This window comes from Clarias gariepinus, chromosome 4 (genome assembly GCF_024256425.1).
Source record: "Clarias gariepinus isolate MV-2021 ecotype Netherlands chromosome 4, CGAR_prim_01v2, whole genome shotgun sequence".
Classification (NCBI taxonomy): domain Eukaryota; kingdom Metazoa; phylum Chordata; class Actinopteri; order Siluriformes; family Clariidae; genus Clarias; species Clarias gariepinus.
In genome coordinates, this window is record NC_071103.1 from 15,167,626 (window position 1) to 15,184,066 (window position 16,441).

The window sequence follows — 16,441 nt, forward strand, 5'->3', positions numbered from 1 at the left end:
TAATAATGTCCATTCTTCTGAGAAGGTTTTACATTACCCTGTAAAGCGTCACTGCGTGCAAATCTGGACTCGGGCAACCACAAGAGAATTTAACATCTTTCACTCCAACCTCAGCACACAATGTCTTCATGAAGCTTGCTTTGTGCACAGGGCGCCATCATGCTTAACAGGTCTGGTCCTCTTAGTTCCAGAGAAATCTTAATGTTTCCTTGTTTGTTAGTTTTTTTAATAAAAACTTTGTTATACATTTTTTCCGACTTCATTTTTAAGTGAACACAACATTTCTGATTTGCAAACTTTTAATTTTAGGGGAAAATAACTTTATTTACATATTATGTAAAAGGTCACTTTTCAGGGAGGAAAAAATGCATGGGAAAAAAAAGAAACAGCTGTGACAAAGTATCCTCAGAAGGACTATGGCTACATATGACTATAATTTCCCTATAAAACTGCACAAATTGTACCCAAGACTATATTTAAATCAAATGGTCATCATCCCAATTATTGACTTTGTTTCATTACTGCTTTTTATTAAATTTTATGAATTTAAAATTAACAGCAGTTATTGCATATGCCTAAGACTTTTGCACAGTACTATACATTCTGCACTGAATAATGTGCATTTCTAACTTGGGTTTGGGGAAGAACCATATATATAGGTTGGGTGTGCACAAACATTTGGCCAAAGAATGTATTAATCAAACAAGAAAGGTATTTTCTGTTCCTGAAAGGGTTTAAGAATAAATTTTTCACTTTTATAAAATGGATATTTCCTTGACCAAAGGCAAAACAGCTTTTAACTATGGTAAATTAAAATCATGACTAAGGGTGCATGCCTCACCGAGGGACTCACTGTAGGAAGTGCTAGGTTTCACGATTTAGAATAAGGATCTTGAATGAAACCTTTATTTAACCCCAGACCTCCCTCCTCCTCCCTGACATGTCAGCTATATTTATTTTTCTTTCTAACAGGAAACAACTGAATAATTTCACAACTAAAAGCTTTCTTGCATAAGACTTAAAGTATATATTTTTCAGGATTATAATAAAGTTGTGGAATCAATTTCAACAAAACACACAAAAGCAGTTGCTAATGACCAATATTTACAGATTTATTATTTTTAGATATCACTTCTAAACAAAAAGTAAAACAAAGTAAAACACGAATCAGTTGAAACTCCACACTCGCATTATGCAGGAACCCTAGAAAAAAGACAAACAAATTTATCAGCTTATTTTTTTGTCTCTGTGCTAATTCTTGACAAAAGAGAGACAAAAACAATTTATGAATAAATATCAATTGCCATTAAAATCAATAAATTAATCAATAAAAAAACAACAAACAAAAAAGATTTTGAATGGTATAATAGGGAGTCAAACCTCTCACAGCCTTTTTTTTAGAAAATTGTAAAATGTAAAAAAAAAAAAAAAATTGGAATGTAATCCAACTATTCTAAATACACAGCAACCATTTTTACTTGTTAGAGCTAATGAGCTTTCATTCCTAAATTTTACATTGACAGATATAACAAAAGCTAAGCGAATATTATTTCATGTTTTTAATTAAACAATTATTGTTTTAAAATAAAAAAATATATATATTTTTATAAGACAAGACTATAATGAGACAAGACAAAGGCAGCATTTAAATGTAATCAACTAGTAACTATAAGCTAAGAGCTCAAGAATAAATCTGACAGTGGGTTGTCCTTTTTGAAAAAAAAAGAAAAAGAAACAAACAAACAAAAAAAGCAACTACCAGAAAGAGAACCTGTGCTGTATCTGATCTAGCTGATCAAAATAGCTGCAAATGAGGAGCTAAATTTTTTATGAGAAAATTTACATCAAGGCTGGCATGAAATGTAGTGCTCCAGGCCTGAGAATGTCTGTTCCGAAATAAATCCTAACACTATAGTATATAATATATTACAGTTTTAAAGAAGAGAAATAATTTAAATTGCATTAACCAGTGTCACTATGATGAGGATATGTTTCTGTTTGAGTCAGGGAGTTTTTATTTGACTCCTCTTGCCTCTGGCTGGCTCAGTAGGCATACAGTTATATCTTTTTTTTTTTTTTTTAAGTTGCTTGAAGACACTGTCCATCAATAAATGAGTTCTACAAATAATATTGAATTGAATTAAAGTTTCAGGTATGAAGGGCCATGACAACTCTTTCCCCAGCATCACAAAAGTGGGGACAGTAACATGACAGAGTGAAAGAATTAGCAGTTACTGTTAGACAGGGTCTCTGAACACAACCACTTCACAAATTATACTGAACTCTAGGCCCCAAGTCCAAGGGAAAAAAACTTACAGGACAACTAAGTAAGGAAAACAACAGCATATTTATAGTTTCTCACTTGTTTTACAAAAGAGACAAACACCATAAAGTACATTTCAGCATTAGAGACAGATGCTGAAATGAAATAAGGCATCATGGAGGAACTTTAAAGACTCTGATGAACCATCTTAGTTTCTAATGCAGCTTTTAAAACAATTATTATGCCATTTAATAGTAATAGTCTTCAAAAAATAGGTTAGAATGTTTATTCTTGAGTAAGGTTTTTTGGGGGGGGATTTTGAATATCATACCTGATCAATATGTTTATAAATGCACTAATACAATCATGCAGCTATTGACCACAACTTTAGGCATTAGGTCATTAGGTTTCTGCACTCTTGATGTAAAGACCTGGATGTCGGCGAAGCTCTTTTGTAGCTGAGCAAAAACAAAGAAATTATCCGCAGAAAACTTTTTTTCAAACTTTGCAACCTTTTAACTTAGAGCTCTCATATAAACCTGCCTCTACCTGTTTTATCAGAAGTCTTGCTTTTTTTTTTTTTTTAGCTCAGAAACATCTCATAAATTAAACACAAGAAAAACTACTCATGCTTTAATTTCCCAGAGGCTAGATTTCTGCAATCCTCTTTTCTTAGATATCTTAAGTTCAAATTGGACTTGCTTATTGAAATGAATTTTCTCTTAACGTCTCAGCAGCAGAGTCACTCGTTTATTCATTAATTACCTTCCTTTAATAATTCACCTAAATAAGTAATCTATTTTTGTGTCTATGCTTATTTTCTATTTAGTACATGTTTGATTTTATTTATTCCAGTGGGCTTATTTATTTATATACTGTTTGTGCATAGTGATTAACAGTGTTATATAGGAGACATATGTGGGTTTATTTTAATAAGTAGTATTAATAATACTGTGTTGCTGTAAGTGGGAAGTTTGAGAATTCCTGCAGTGTTTGGATTTACATTCACTCATTCATTAACCTTCAATAAGCAGTTCAGGATGGAAGACCAGTCCATCATAGCCCACCAGGCACTAATACAGGCACACCTAAGGGCTAATCAATACATCTACCAGCAGATTTTTGGGAGGTAACACATAAACTGAGGAGTCCAGAGAAAGCCCACATGGACCAGTGGCGAATGTGAAAACTCCATATAAATAGTAACCCAAGCGCTTGGGATTGAACCAGAGACCCCATAGCTAGAGAAAGCATATACATGCTTACTTACATGTGTTTATACATACATGTCCATGTCCGCTCTCTTCTTATTGTGGTCGCTGTCAAACATAATGTCCGTGTTTAGTTCCCTCTGTGAACAAATGAAATGGCAAACAATGGAATTCAAAGACACTCCATACAGTAATATCCCTAGAGTGACCGAAATCTGTATGTGTGTACACTACAGATGTGCAATTACATCGATTTTTCAATTTAATTGATGTTTGATTAGTCAACTTCATTATTTGGATCAATGCACCAGCGTTTGATTCAAAATCTATTTACATTTTTTTGTAATTACTTAGATAAACTTCAATGTCTTAAAAAATACAGCTTTGCTTTAGCACAAAATGCAAACCATACACCCATATTTTGTGTGAATATTTTCCATTTGTTTTTCTTTTGAGTTTATAGCCAGTTGGTGTATTACCGCCACCTACTGTACTAAAATGTGAAGCAACAGATTGGCAGGAAAAAAAATGTAATGCTTTGTATGAGACATGACAATCAATGAATAAGGTGAGTTACACAACATTTTAGTGTTTATTAAAAAATTTGGTAGTTTTTAATACTTCAAAACCTGTATGATATATAGCTGCCTGAAAGGAATTAAACAATGTGAGCACTATTAAAAACAAATCGAAAATCGAAATGCCCAGATATGGGCATTGCATACATGCTCTAACGTACATAGGTACATACACATTATAAGTCATAAAAATCAACCTACCCCCTTTTCCAGAACTATAGGGTGAATGGGCAAGAAGTCAGGTTTTCTTTTGGCTAGCGGAGAATTGGCCAGCTCCATCAACATTTCCCGGCTGTAAGAAATTCTTTCTATCGAGAACAAAAAAGTTTAGCTTTACTCTCAACACAAGTATCACATTGCCATTCTGACACTATGCTGAATGTTATTCAGTGTTAAAATACAAACCAAGCTAAGGTCACTCACCTGTCACAGTTGGACAACCTTATGTTATACAGTACTTCCATTGTCCTTATACCTTGAATTTCATTATACCACAGCGCTGCTTAATTCTCCAAACTGATTGTTCAGAAGTTGTTTGTTAACTTTCTATAACAGCAGCTCTAACTATAGCAAATGGTTTTATTAATGTATTGATTGAACAAGCTAATTCTGTAATAGATTGGGACTTGTCTTAATCGAGAAGTCTCGGATATTAGTCTGTCTTAACAGGATGTTTTTCCTGTCATCATGTTTAAGATCGAGGACTTTGTGCCTGAGCTGTTTTTTCTGGTCTTATTGACCTCAAAGTCTAGTGAGAAGACGACTGTTTAAAGTTGCTATAACATAGCAAGTCTCACAGAACATTCCAGAATTATAGAAGTATAGAAAATACAAGTTCATTGATAAATAAAAAATTGTTAGCATTTGTATATCACTGTGGTATAAAAACATTAAAACACACTTGTACTCCACTTCAGTGTAGCTTATTCTTTGATAACAGCTTGTCCTGTGTTTTAATAACATAAGAATGACTAAGACTCCTGCCTTTTTTTTCAGGTCTGTGACTGTGCAGCTTGAGAATTTCGTAAACTTGCTGTACTGTTATCACACTTATCTGAAACAAAAGGAACGGGTTCTGTGTTGTTAGGCATCCCATATGCAAATGTGAAGAAAACAATCGACTTCATGAGCTTTTTACAGTGCGATATAGAAAAACACAGGCTTACTTCTGCTGGCTTCTTGTCGGGCTCAGCCACCACACCTGTCTGGACCACTGCACCTGTCTGGACCACTACACGTAAACAATACACATATTGGAATAAAGGCATACAAATAAAAAAAAAATTAATAAAAAAGTCCAAATCAATAAAAATACTCAGTTGTTACCCGGATCTTTATTTAGCCTGCGCAGTGGCCTTGCAGGCTCCAAATTCCTCATTCTCCTCATTGAGACCTCCATCATTCTGATGAAAGAAAATATTCTCTTTAGGAAGAGCATGATTTAAGATTTGTATCCTTTCTTTCTCATGTCTAAAAGTGTGATCATTTAACAATATTATTAATTTGAATAACTTAATTCATCAAGTCAAACTGAACTGCTATGGTATTGTTTTTTACGTAAAGAAGAAAACATGCATTTTGTAGCATCATAATCCACAAAAGTGTGGCGTGATGCGGCCTAGGAGCACATATTCCTTTTGTTTCCTTACCAATGACATCATCCTTTACTGTCGATTTATAGTAATCTTTTATATTATAAAAAGTTTTCATTATGGCAAAAAACCTAAAGACTATAGCTATGTGCTTCTTGCGACATAGAAAATTGCATTTTTATTAAGAAAAAAAAATCTAAGTAATAATTAAAAGTTATTTTGCAAGCATCTCTCCACATCATAAGGTAACTATAAACTGATTAATCCTTTTTGCTGTCTTATTAGTGGCATTTAAATCAAACCAGGACTTTTGATTTATCAAAATAAAAGAAAACAGTTAAACTTTATTTCTCAATAGGATCTCCTGCTACAATAATGCATTTATCTCAGCATTTCACTAGTGCTTGAATACCTTCATGATAGAAAGTTTTCTCATTACACTGGAGCCATGATATCTGTTGATTTTCAAAATATCAGGCATTGCTGAACATTAATGAGGATGACTGCATTGGGCTCTGAGCTACCTCGGCCGGGATTGTCGTTGAAGGATGTGGTCTTGTTTTTAAAACATTGCACCACTCAAATGTTTTACTGCGGCTAAAAGTCTCATCACAGTACTGTGCTTGAAGTGTTCTGTAAATCGGTTTCACACTTTCGTACACATAAAAAATAAATAAGTTAGATTGACTTGGAACAATTTTAGTAGGAAAGCCCAGTTACACAAACATGGAATTCTATGTCGCAGATTAATAGCATTCTGTTTCCACTTAGAAACACAGGTGTAAGTGTAACTGTTTTACATTAAATTTGGCTATGTTTAGAAAAATCAGTCCATGTCCATTTCTATATGTTGGCACTTGAGATGGTAAAACATTGCTCTTCCTCGATGGTCCTGCAGGTGGTGCAGTGTAAACAAGTTACACATTGACAGGCAGCTCAGCATCCCTTGTAGCAGGAGTAAATTATTTGCTAAGTTTGTTTAGAATTGTAATGAAAATATGGGGGGAAAATAATATTGAAGTGGGATATTTATACTAATATTTGCTATCCAGAATGAATATGAACCTAATTATCGTCATAATATTGTATCATTTCCCTCCCTACTGTACGCAATCCCTCCCTAAAATCTAAAAGTTCTAAGCACACATCTCGCTTATCTTGTACAGGGGGACTTGAGGCACTATGCGGGGTACACCCTAGACAGGGTGCCAATCCATCGCAGCACACTCAGTGTCTCACACAATGTGCAAACTGGAAATGCTAATAACCCGCATGTCTGCAGGACTGTGGTAGGAAACTGGAATACCCAGAGGAAACTATACACACACAGACCTAAGGTAGGAATCAAACCCTCAATCCTGGAGGTCCGAGGCCACAGTGCTGTCCACTACACCAGCGTCCCACCCTCTCATACAACAGTATACAGTTTCCCTTTACTGGAACTAAGACAGTCATAGTTTTAGGAAGTGTGTCCCTGTCCACAAAGCTAGCATCATGAGGATGTGGCTCATAATGCAGTAGAAGAACTCTAGCTCACTAAAGATTTACAGGTGGTGGTGATGCAACCTACTGGTAATGTAACCTACTGGAGTCCAACCACCTTTAAACGACAAAGAAGAAGAAGGAGAGAGAGAGAGATGGCCAAGCACCTTGGCCTTGTCCAGTGCGTTAAGAATAAGGAGAAAAAGTGTGAGAGAGACGGAGGGATTAAGAAATGTACCTTACCCGACCTCTTTGGTGTAGTTTTGTTAGTTTGTTTAATGAAAATACCGAGACCTGGCAACCTTGGTCAGAAATCAAATTAGGGTGCAAACCTTTGCTGGTCTGAACAGGTACTGTAGATGACGAACGTTGCACTTTTGCCCCGAACAATTGTTTGTCAAAGACACAATACTGCAATAATTAATCAATATACAATTAAATAACTGTGAACGCAAGCTTTAAAAAGTTACTTTAAATAAAAAATCATTTGTCTGGGGATTTTTTCCACACCGTCATGAAAGAAATACTAAGCAACTAGATGCTGACTAACGGCCACTTCTGTCCCCGGATGCAGGCGGTTGGACGCTCGGGACATCACTGACTGATAGGAGCTTCTCACAACTGCCATTTTAAAAATCTATACACATATTCATTCTTAAAAAATGTACTTTATGCAGAGATTAAAACCAAAAAACACTCGTGGGAGAGATAAAAAACAAAGCAGAAACCATACCTGTGCCCAATGATAACACAGTGATACAGATAACTTACCAGCAGTGCGTGTTGGACCAACCGGCTAGCATTCAAAATTAGTGTTAACAAAGTTTTTATTAATTTTGCATTTTAATTATCTTTACTTTTCTTAGTTATCAAACAATACTTACTGTAAAAAGTTGAGCTAAATGAACTGGTACCGCTGTCTTGCGTGATGCTTCTCAAACGCCAGAAAGAATCAGTGCTCTTTACTACCGTACTACACACTACCGTTCTACATAGTATATTTATTCAAGCAGTATGATACACACCCGTCCTGTATTTCTAACACCCTATGTAGTACGGTAGTGCGCCACTCTGGGATAATCAGCTCTAGGTTTGGCGTTTTAGTGCACTACGAAGGGTGTTCTGCCAATCATTCGAACACACTACCTAGGGAGAAGGGGTGCTATTTAGGATATAGCCCCGAAAAAAAAAAAAACATGAGCTCTGACCACATAAATCCCTCAACATATCAATAATGCTTAATAATAACAATAATAATAATAATAATAATAATATATTTTTTATGCTTTAATAAAAAAAATTATCTTTTATGCAAAGCGTGCGTCAAAACACAACTATTTGCTTCACCGCTACTGCATATATTTTCACACATAACTATAGGCTTAGTTGTCCGTAATATTTCGTTGTGTGTGTTTGTGTGTGTGTGTGTTTTTTTTTATTGGATTTAGGGTACTCCTACGAATAAATACGTTTAAAACCACAGGATTAGTTGCAACAGCTAAATAGTAATCCCCAAATATTCCATGCTCCCTACACAAGCGCACAATCACTAAGGACTCCGGAACATGACGTCATCACCCAGTCGTGTGGGAATGATCCGCCATTTTGGGTAATAAGCAGTCTGGTCAGATAGCAATCCAAACTAGCAGACCTGTTTACATATGGAGTGTGTGTCATTGTGGCAGAAGCACATACAACTGTGTTTAAAAATTATATATATATATATATATATATATAGCCTATATATATATGATCAAATGAGCTTATATACACACTTATTTAAACTGTCAATAGCACAATATAGCAAACGGTCTGGAAAACTGGAGTGTTATGTTAGCTGCACATTGGTTCATTCCCATGTGTTTTAACAAGAGCTCTAAGAGACTTTATTTTTAATTTGTCAAAATAATTGGGATTTAGTGCATTGGTGGGTTTAAAGGCCGGTTTAAGACCCAATGCCCAAAGCCCAGCCCCTGGATGCAGTGTCAGTCCCAAGCACAGACAAAATGGAAGTGTTACGTGAGGAAGGGCATCCTTGTGTATGCCACGTTGTGTGCAGATTGGCATGGCCTGCTGTGGTGACTCCTCATTGAGAGCAGCCAAAAGACTAACATCATCAAAAGTATTGACAATATGCTACACACTGAATATAAAACATTGTCTGGAAATATAATTAACATACTGATCATCAAAAAGATCATATTTACCCATTCTATTTTAATTATTTGCACACAAACACTTCATGCATTTTAATAACACTGAGCTTTGGTAATAAGAACGGTAGTATTATTGTTGTAAAACATTGTTGATCGTTGTCATCTATTAATTTCAATAAAAATGAACATAAAAAAAGATTTGTGTCAACCACAGCAAAAGAGGGCGTTAACAACATTAGGAATTCAATAGACCAAAGAAGTTCTCCATTTTTCTCATGTTAAATTAAAATGTAACTTGATCCATTATAACAAATGCATATATAAAAGTCATGCATATTGTGTAAAAATAATATTTTAAAAAAACATATCTTATAGACACCATTGCTTAACGCCTTTTTTCTGTAGCAGGGCCTGATGAAGCTGCCAGGTCACATCATCATCTGGTGGAATTCAGGACATCCCAGGTACTCAGGATGGGTAGCTGTCGTTTGGGTGAAACCTCATACAGTCTGGAAACATGTTGTATGCTTCTGTGAGTCTGAGCAAAGTTGAAAAACCAATAAAAGGACAACGCATAAAATCATACAGGTCAAGAGCTTCTGTTAAAGGTCAAATCAAATAATTGGGTAGGGGGTTGTTTATTGCAGAAAAATCTCCTGGGATTTTTTATGCACCATGGCGCACCAAACTGGGTGGAGAATAAATGAAAAAGCATAACCTGGTCTTTTCCTAATTCTCAACTCTCTAGTTTCAGTGAAACTGTGTCGACGATAGCCTCAGATTCCTGGAAATGCTTTTCTGCTCACCATGGTTTCAGAATGCTTATTAGATTTAAAGTGTGTCAGATAGAGCTTTGTAACATTCCAGTCAAATCAAACTAGTCTTGTCATCCTTTTTTGACCTCTCTCACCACAACATTTTCATCTGCAGAACTGAAACTCTCTGGATGCGTCTTTGCACAATTCTGAGTAAACTCATGCGATTGTTGTGTGTGAAAATCCCACAAAGATGATCAGTTTCTGAAACACTCGATTAAATTCGGGTGTTCACATCAGTTAGTGATGTGAGCATTAACTGATGCGCTTGTAACAAAAATTTTATCTGTTGCATCACTACCAGATGACTTGCACTGCATGTCCATTGAAGTATGATATTAAGAATATTAAACCTTGATGAGTAGGGTCAGTGAATTTCACTGAACAGCTGAACATTTTGATTTTTCCTCCAAACTTCACAGAAGTTAAGAGAGGTACATTTTGTTTCATTACACCTTGTGTTGTACAAGACTTCAAATAAATTTACCATCTCCAGCATAATGAACACAAGCTTTTATGTCAGTATATACTGTAGCATAAAAATCAGGTGATTACAAAAGGTAGCATGTAGACATCCTTCCCAAATCAATAATACAGTGACTTCAAAATCAGCACTATTACCACACATTTACTTGAGAACAAGAAGGAAAGCAAATAGATTTTAAACACAGATTATTGTAGAATAGTAACATATTATAACATTACAACAAGAAAAAAAAATGTACATCACAAAAGAACAATTAAAATTAATAAAGATCAATTAATCTTTCATGCATTCTTCTTTATGAGGCAGGAAAAAAGGGGTCAAGTCATAATAAAGAGATGTCTACAGAAATGCCCAAAAGTCTCTTACTCTACACAAACACAACATTAATTTTCCTCGTACCAATGGGTCTTCCATTTAATTCCTGGACAGCAGTGAATGCCTCACTGTGGCTTTCAAACACAACAGTTGCGGTGCCTGTAGGTGCTCCACTTCTACTGTACTGCAATGAGACTGATCCAGGAATTACTCTGTACCCATAACAGAAGTCATAGATTTCATCAACCATTATCTTAGAGGGCAAATTGAGCAACCTGACGCACGTCGGACGATTAAAATGTTGGTCAGATGGTCCACACTGACGAGACTGCGGTCCACTTGGTCCCTGTCCATAACCATCAGGGTTTTCAAACTGATCCAATGGACCGCTGTTTCCAGAACCATAACGAGAAGCATCTGGAATTGAGTCAAATTTTTCCTGATACATCCTGTCATTAAGGAAATTTGGCGAGTTCCTTTGAAGGTTCCTCTCAGGCATGCTGCTCCTGTCAATACCAAATTCTTGCATCTGAGCCCAGGTGATGCATTTAAGCATGACCTCGGATCCAAGAAATCTTTGCCCGTTCAGAGACTGTGCCATCATTGCCTCTTTTTCTGTCTGAAAAACCACTAAAGCCTCACCAAGCCCAGCTCCTCTGTCATCATGGAGCAGGATTATCCTGTCCTCTGAAAGCTGGAATCCATGGAAGAAGTCCATGATCTCTACTTTACGCACATCAAAAGGCAGGTTGCGAACATATATGCACTGTTTCTCCGAGTCCAAAGCACTCTTCTGCGAACGTTCAGACGATCTGCTGGATCGTCCATGGTCTTCTCTTAGGTTACAAGCAGATTCTAGTATAGTGGCGATCTTTTCTTTGGAGACTGGAGACACATAAACAATGCTGTGCAGAAATGTTTCTTTGTGGTGAGCCAGGCCAGAACAATAGTCCTTTAGATTTCTGAACACCACAATAGCGGATTTGCTCCTGCCACTATTGTCATCAAGAAAAATACTGATCTGGTCGTCTGTCACGGACACCGGATAGAGTAAAGCTTTTATGTCTCGCTTTTCAACTGAATACGGAAGGTTTTCATACAACACACCAAACTCTTCATTGGAAGGAGAACGCGACCGTTGGCGAATGGGAGAGCGAGATCTTCTCTGACTTGCACCTTCTGGTTGAACCAAACCCCCCGACTTGCTCCACTGATGCTCAGAGGCTGGCATTACTCTGATGTAACGTGGCCCAATGTATTTTCGATCTCTCCTCAGACCTTGAGTGGCATCCTCTCTGGTTCTAAATTTAACCAAACCACATCCACTGAACATTCCAAATTTGTTTCGCATGAAAATTAGGTCATCAATTTGTATTCCCTCAAAAAAGACACGGACATCCTCTTTCGTTGCTGAGAATGGCATTCCGGACAAATACACATAAAGGCAATCATTAACCCCGGATTTATTCTGAGCTCTTGAGTCATTAGAAGAAGCTACAGGTGGTCTGTTTCCCATGTTCTGATTATCTCCTCTTCGGATATCTACTTTCATGCCCTCTAACAGTGACGTAGGTCTCCCTTCAACTACTGTTTTTTTGACAACCTCCTTGTAATGCCTCCTGTTCACCGCTTCTGGTTTCCTTGTGCTTTCCTCAAGAACCTTCTGCATCTCTGACTTGCTACTCAAAAGCAAGTTGACTGGAGCGCCTTTAATGCATCCTCCTGAGCGAGTGATTGCTCGTCTAGCATCTTCATCGGACGCGAAAATTATGAATGCTTCCTCAAGCTCTCCGCCAATTATATGAACCCCACCATCGGGTATTCTGAGGCCAGTGAAGAACCTGCGAATGTCCTCAGAACCAGCTGTGATTCTAAGTCCCTGTAAGCGGATGACCACCGCCATGATTGCGCACACAACAGCACCTGCAGACAAAAGTACACATTATAGTGTTATCTCCATCTTGGACAATGCTCCACCATGTCACAATATTCAAAGTCTTCCATTTTCCAAAACCAATGCTTAATAATGGACCGCAAAGCACTTATCATAAATACAGAAGATAATTATGAGACGCCATCCGCATGTAACTCAACAACTGATTTCCTGTTTTCAGTAACACGGTTATTTGATCCTCTGTCTTGTCCTCCACAATAACAGCACTCCAGGTCTCAAGAACAAAATAAAAAAACAAACATGCATCATGAGCAATCCAACATTCGTTCCGTACAATTTTCTCATGATCGAAGCGTGACCTGTTATCTCTGACGATGCGGAAATTGAAAGACTGTTCATTTAACACAACCAGGATAAACAAATCCACTTGAATGACAGTTCGCATCACAATAAGATCAACAAAAAAATGGATTCACAGACTGAGTAACCTGACCAGTTCCATCATGTCTGAGACTTCATCCAAAATCACTTTTCTGTTTCAAAGCACATCGACGTTCAATTCCGATTGAAGAATTAGCCCGTCTGGAACCCTATCACTGGATGACCGTTGTAATATAGTAGTTGTTACGACACTGTGATGACATTCACAGTCGGGAAAACATTGTTTTTGAAAGGTAAAATGACATTGATGAAATGACGTTGAACAACCTTTATATAGAGCATCTATGCTGATTGAAGTGCATTTGCACAATGACTGTTAACATCCATGGTCCCTTAAGTTACTAACAGGATTTAGACTCCACAGGTGTCTCACGTCATGCATCTCTCGATATTCCAGTGTTAGCTTTCTGTTTATTCTTCTGGGAAATCTTATCCCCAAATCTTATTGCTCCCAAATTACTGCACTGTAATACCAAGCAAACAGCACTCCCATTACCATGCTCAGAGTTTGAGTCACGCATAAAACAACATTTTGGTGTTAATTTGGTTTTAAAGTTGTTTTTGCTACATTGTGTGTTAGAGGCATTTGTTTTTCCATCATCATGTAGTCAACATTGTTCCCACATCATTTCATCAAAGTAAAACTAACTTTCAAAATGAACCTGTTGAACAATGTTGCCGTTGCTCTGATGCTTTGCCAAATTACCATTGGGTTAATTTAGTTTTGACAACTAAAAACAAAAAACCCTACTGGAAAGTCACAAAACTATTTTAGTCAGACTTAACTTTGAATTTAAAACAGCTTAATACTCTACTTTTCATTTTACATAAGCATGCAATCCCATGGCCTGAGACATCATCTGGTGCAATATGAACAGCTGCTTTTGTAACAGCCAAAAAGGTCATTTTTTGGCACGTCCTTATGAGAGACACACAAAGACAACAACTTTATCCTGGTCAGAGCTGAGGTGAATCCGGAGTAACAAAGATGAAGCTGTAATACAGCATGGATGGAACACTTGTCCATGGCAAGGGCGTTACGTACACATACACACATATAAGGGCAGATTAGTGAAGCCAATCCATATACTAGCATGCTTTCAGGAGGTAGGAAGTAACCAGAGATCCGGAGGAAACCAGTATGGACATGTGACACTCTGCATGAACAGCAACGCAAGCCGGTAGAAACCCAGGGAAGAAAAAAATGGGAAGTATTCAAGCATGGAATTGAAAACCATCCAGGTCAACAAACATGATGCTTAATTTTCCCAGTCCACAAATTTCCACAGAACACAGTCACCACTGCGACCAAACCAGCTTCCACATACACCCACACCAAAACCTACCTGAAGGACCAAAAGGATGAATTTTGCTTATCTTATTTTACTCCTTTCTTTTTACTTTTCTTTTTTACCTCATACCAGTAAACATATAATTATGTAATGGGTTTAACTAAATGGATTATAGTTATAGAATATTTTTTATAACATGAGAAATCTTGAAGCATTAGCCATGACTATTCAATAATAATAATAATAATAATAATGTCTTAACACCTTTATTTTGGAAGAATTCATAATATTATAGATATTATTAGTAGTAGTAGTATGCATTATTAAGAAATAATGTCTTTCTGTTATTATTTTTCGGACACGCAAATCTTAACGAAATAGCCACGACTATCCGACAGGGCGGCGCTATTAGTTAAATCCTATCCATGCGTTCTCGAAGCGGCAGTTTGAAAAGTGCCATCACGTGATTGAACTCGCATAGCACATGTTTGCATAAACTAATATTCGGCAACACTTCCGCTTTCGTTCAATGCGCATTTTAAAACAAACAAACAAACAAACAAAAAGAATTAGACTACAGAGTCCCGAGAGCGTATCGTGCCGTATCGTATACACGTGAAAATCTTAAAATAATAGAAAAAATATTCCATAAGATAAGCCAAATACATCTTTAAAAAGTCAGGAAAAGTAGTTTCGTGGTGGAAAAGAGAACACCGCGACAGGACACGGTGGAAAACAGGAAGATAAACCCAAACACCTGGAAAACCACAAACACAGAGCAGTGTCGTGTGCTAAGCCGGACCGCGCGCGCTACAGCCGCCATGATGACGCACTTCACAAATCAAGACGTAGATGAGTAACGTTAGCGCAAGACCGGATCACTTACACAAGCTGCCCCGGACCGGCACCTTGTCTAGCTTATAACCCTCTGCTCTGCTTGTTTACCAGCAGGTCGCTGAGTTTCTGCTGTTATTTGGTCTTCTTTTAACAAGAAAACGTGTCGGTAAATCGTCCGGCCCTGCAGAGAGCCAGCTGGAGCGCCCGAGTTCTCTTATTCTGCGCTGGTTACAAACACAGAGCTGCAGCTCACACCGCCATCTACAGCACTGAGGGCAATTACACATGGTGGCGGGAGAGTGAAGACACATAAGGCGTTTACCTCAAAGAACCACAACAAATGTTCATGCATTTATCTTCTATACTGCTTTATCCTGTGTAAAAAAGACGCGGTGGAGTGTATCCCAGGGGGCTTAGAGCACAAGGCGAGGTACACCCTGGACTGGGTGCATTTGGCTGAACCTGCATGTTTTTGGATCGTGGGAGGAAACCTTAGTACCCAGAGGAAACTCACCAAACACAGGGAGAGCATGCAAACTCTATTCACACAGACCCGAGGCTGGAATCGAACCCAAACCCCAGAGGTGCAATCCACAGTGATAACCAGTATGCCACTGTGCCGCCCCAAATGATTAAAAAATTATTTAAGGAAAAAAAACTTGTATACTATAACCGCCATGCCAGAATACATAAGGACTTTGTTTTAATATGCAAATTTTACTCGTCCTCAGAACATTTGCAAAAGGCGTACTTGGTCATGTGACAAGGGATCGTGATGATATACAGTATGAGCAAAACATTGTTGACAGAGTTGAAATAAAAACCCTAACAAGATATGATAAATCTCATTTAAATGATTGTACAAATATTATCCAGTCAAATATATATTTTTAAAGATTTATAAAGAGAATATTAACACCAGTTGCTCTTTCTGTAACTCTGCTCTTCAAACCATCGAGCATTTGTCTTAGACCTGAGATTTTACAGAAAGATTTTGTTAGATATTCATATTTTTATCCAAAGGTTTTTTTTCCCTGTCTTTTTTTAAAGACTATTTTTTGTTTCTTTAAAAAGAAGG

General features: G+C 37.2%; 2 protein-coding genes across 7 annotated transcripts; both read right to left on the bottom strand.

Annotated features, from left to right (window-relative positions):
* Nucleotides 1-1,091: 1,091 nt before the first annotated feature.
* On the bottom strand, nt 1,092-8,162 carry gra (granulito). 4 transcript variants are annotated; one of them, XM_053495099.1, is made up of 7 exons: nt 8,011-8,162; nt 5,379-5,455; nt 5,219-5,283; nt 5,037-5,106; nt 4,254-4,360; nt 3,550-3,614; nt 1,092-1,203 (listed from the first exon to the last, which is right to left on the bottom strand). In XM_053495099.1, the coding sequence occupies exons 2-7, from the start codon at nt 5,452-5,454 to the stop codon at nt 1,191-1,193; spliced, it is 396 nt and encodes a 131-aa protein (XP_053351074.1). In that variant the 5' UTR covers nt 5,455; nt 8,011-8,162; the 3' UTR covers nt 1,092-1,190. The 4 variants fall into 4 exon arrangements, with proteins under 4 accessions (XP_053351074.1, XP_053351077.1, XP_053351075.1 ...); XM_053495102.1 differs by having other exon boundaries at nt 3,534-3,614; nt 8,011-8,158; XM_053495100.1 differs by lacking the exon at nt 8,011-8,162 and adding an exon at nt 7,459-7,671.
* Nucleotides 8,163-9,349: 1,187 nt separating this feature from the next.
* On the bottom strand, nt 9,350-16,219 carry rbm12bb (RNA binding motif protein 12Bb). 3 transcript variants are annotated; one of them, XR_008357932.1, is made up of 2 exons: nt 15,413-15,870; nt 9,350-9,820 (listed from the first exon to the last, which is right to left on the bottom strand). XR_008357932.1 is itself a non-coding variant. In XM_053494616.1 (2 exons), exon 2 carries the CDS (start codon nt 12,800-12,802, stop codon nt 10,952-10,954), a length of 1,851 nt encoding a protein of 616 aa, XP_053350591.1. In that variant the 5' UTR covers nt 12,803-12,822; nt 15,878-16,219; the 3' UTR covers nt 10,596-10,951. The 3 variants fall into 3 exon arrangements, 2 of the variants coding, with proteins under 2 accessions (XP_053350591.1, XP_053350590.1); XM_053494616.1 differs by lacking the exons at nt 9,350-9,820; nt 15,413-15,870 and adding exons at nt 10,596-12,822; nt 15,878-16,219; XM_053494615.1 differs by lacking the exon at nt 9,350-9,820 and adding an exon at nt 10,596-12,822 and having other exon boundaries at nt 15,413-15,861.
* Nucleotides 16,220-16,441: the final 222 nt, after the last annotated feature.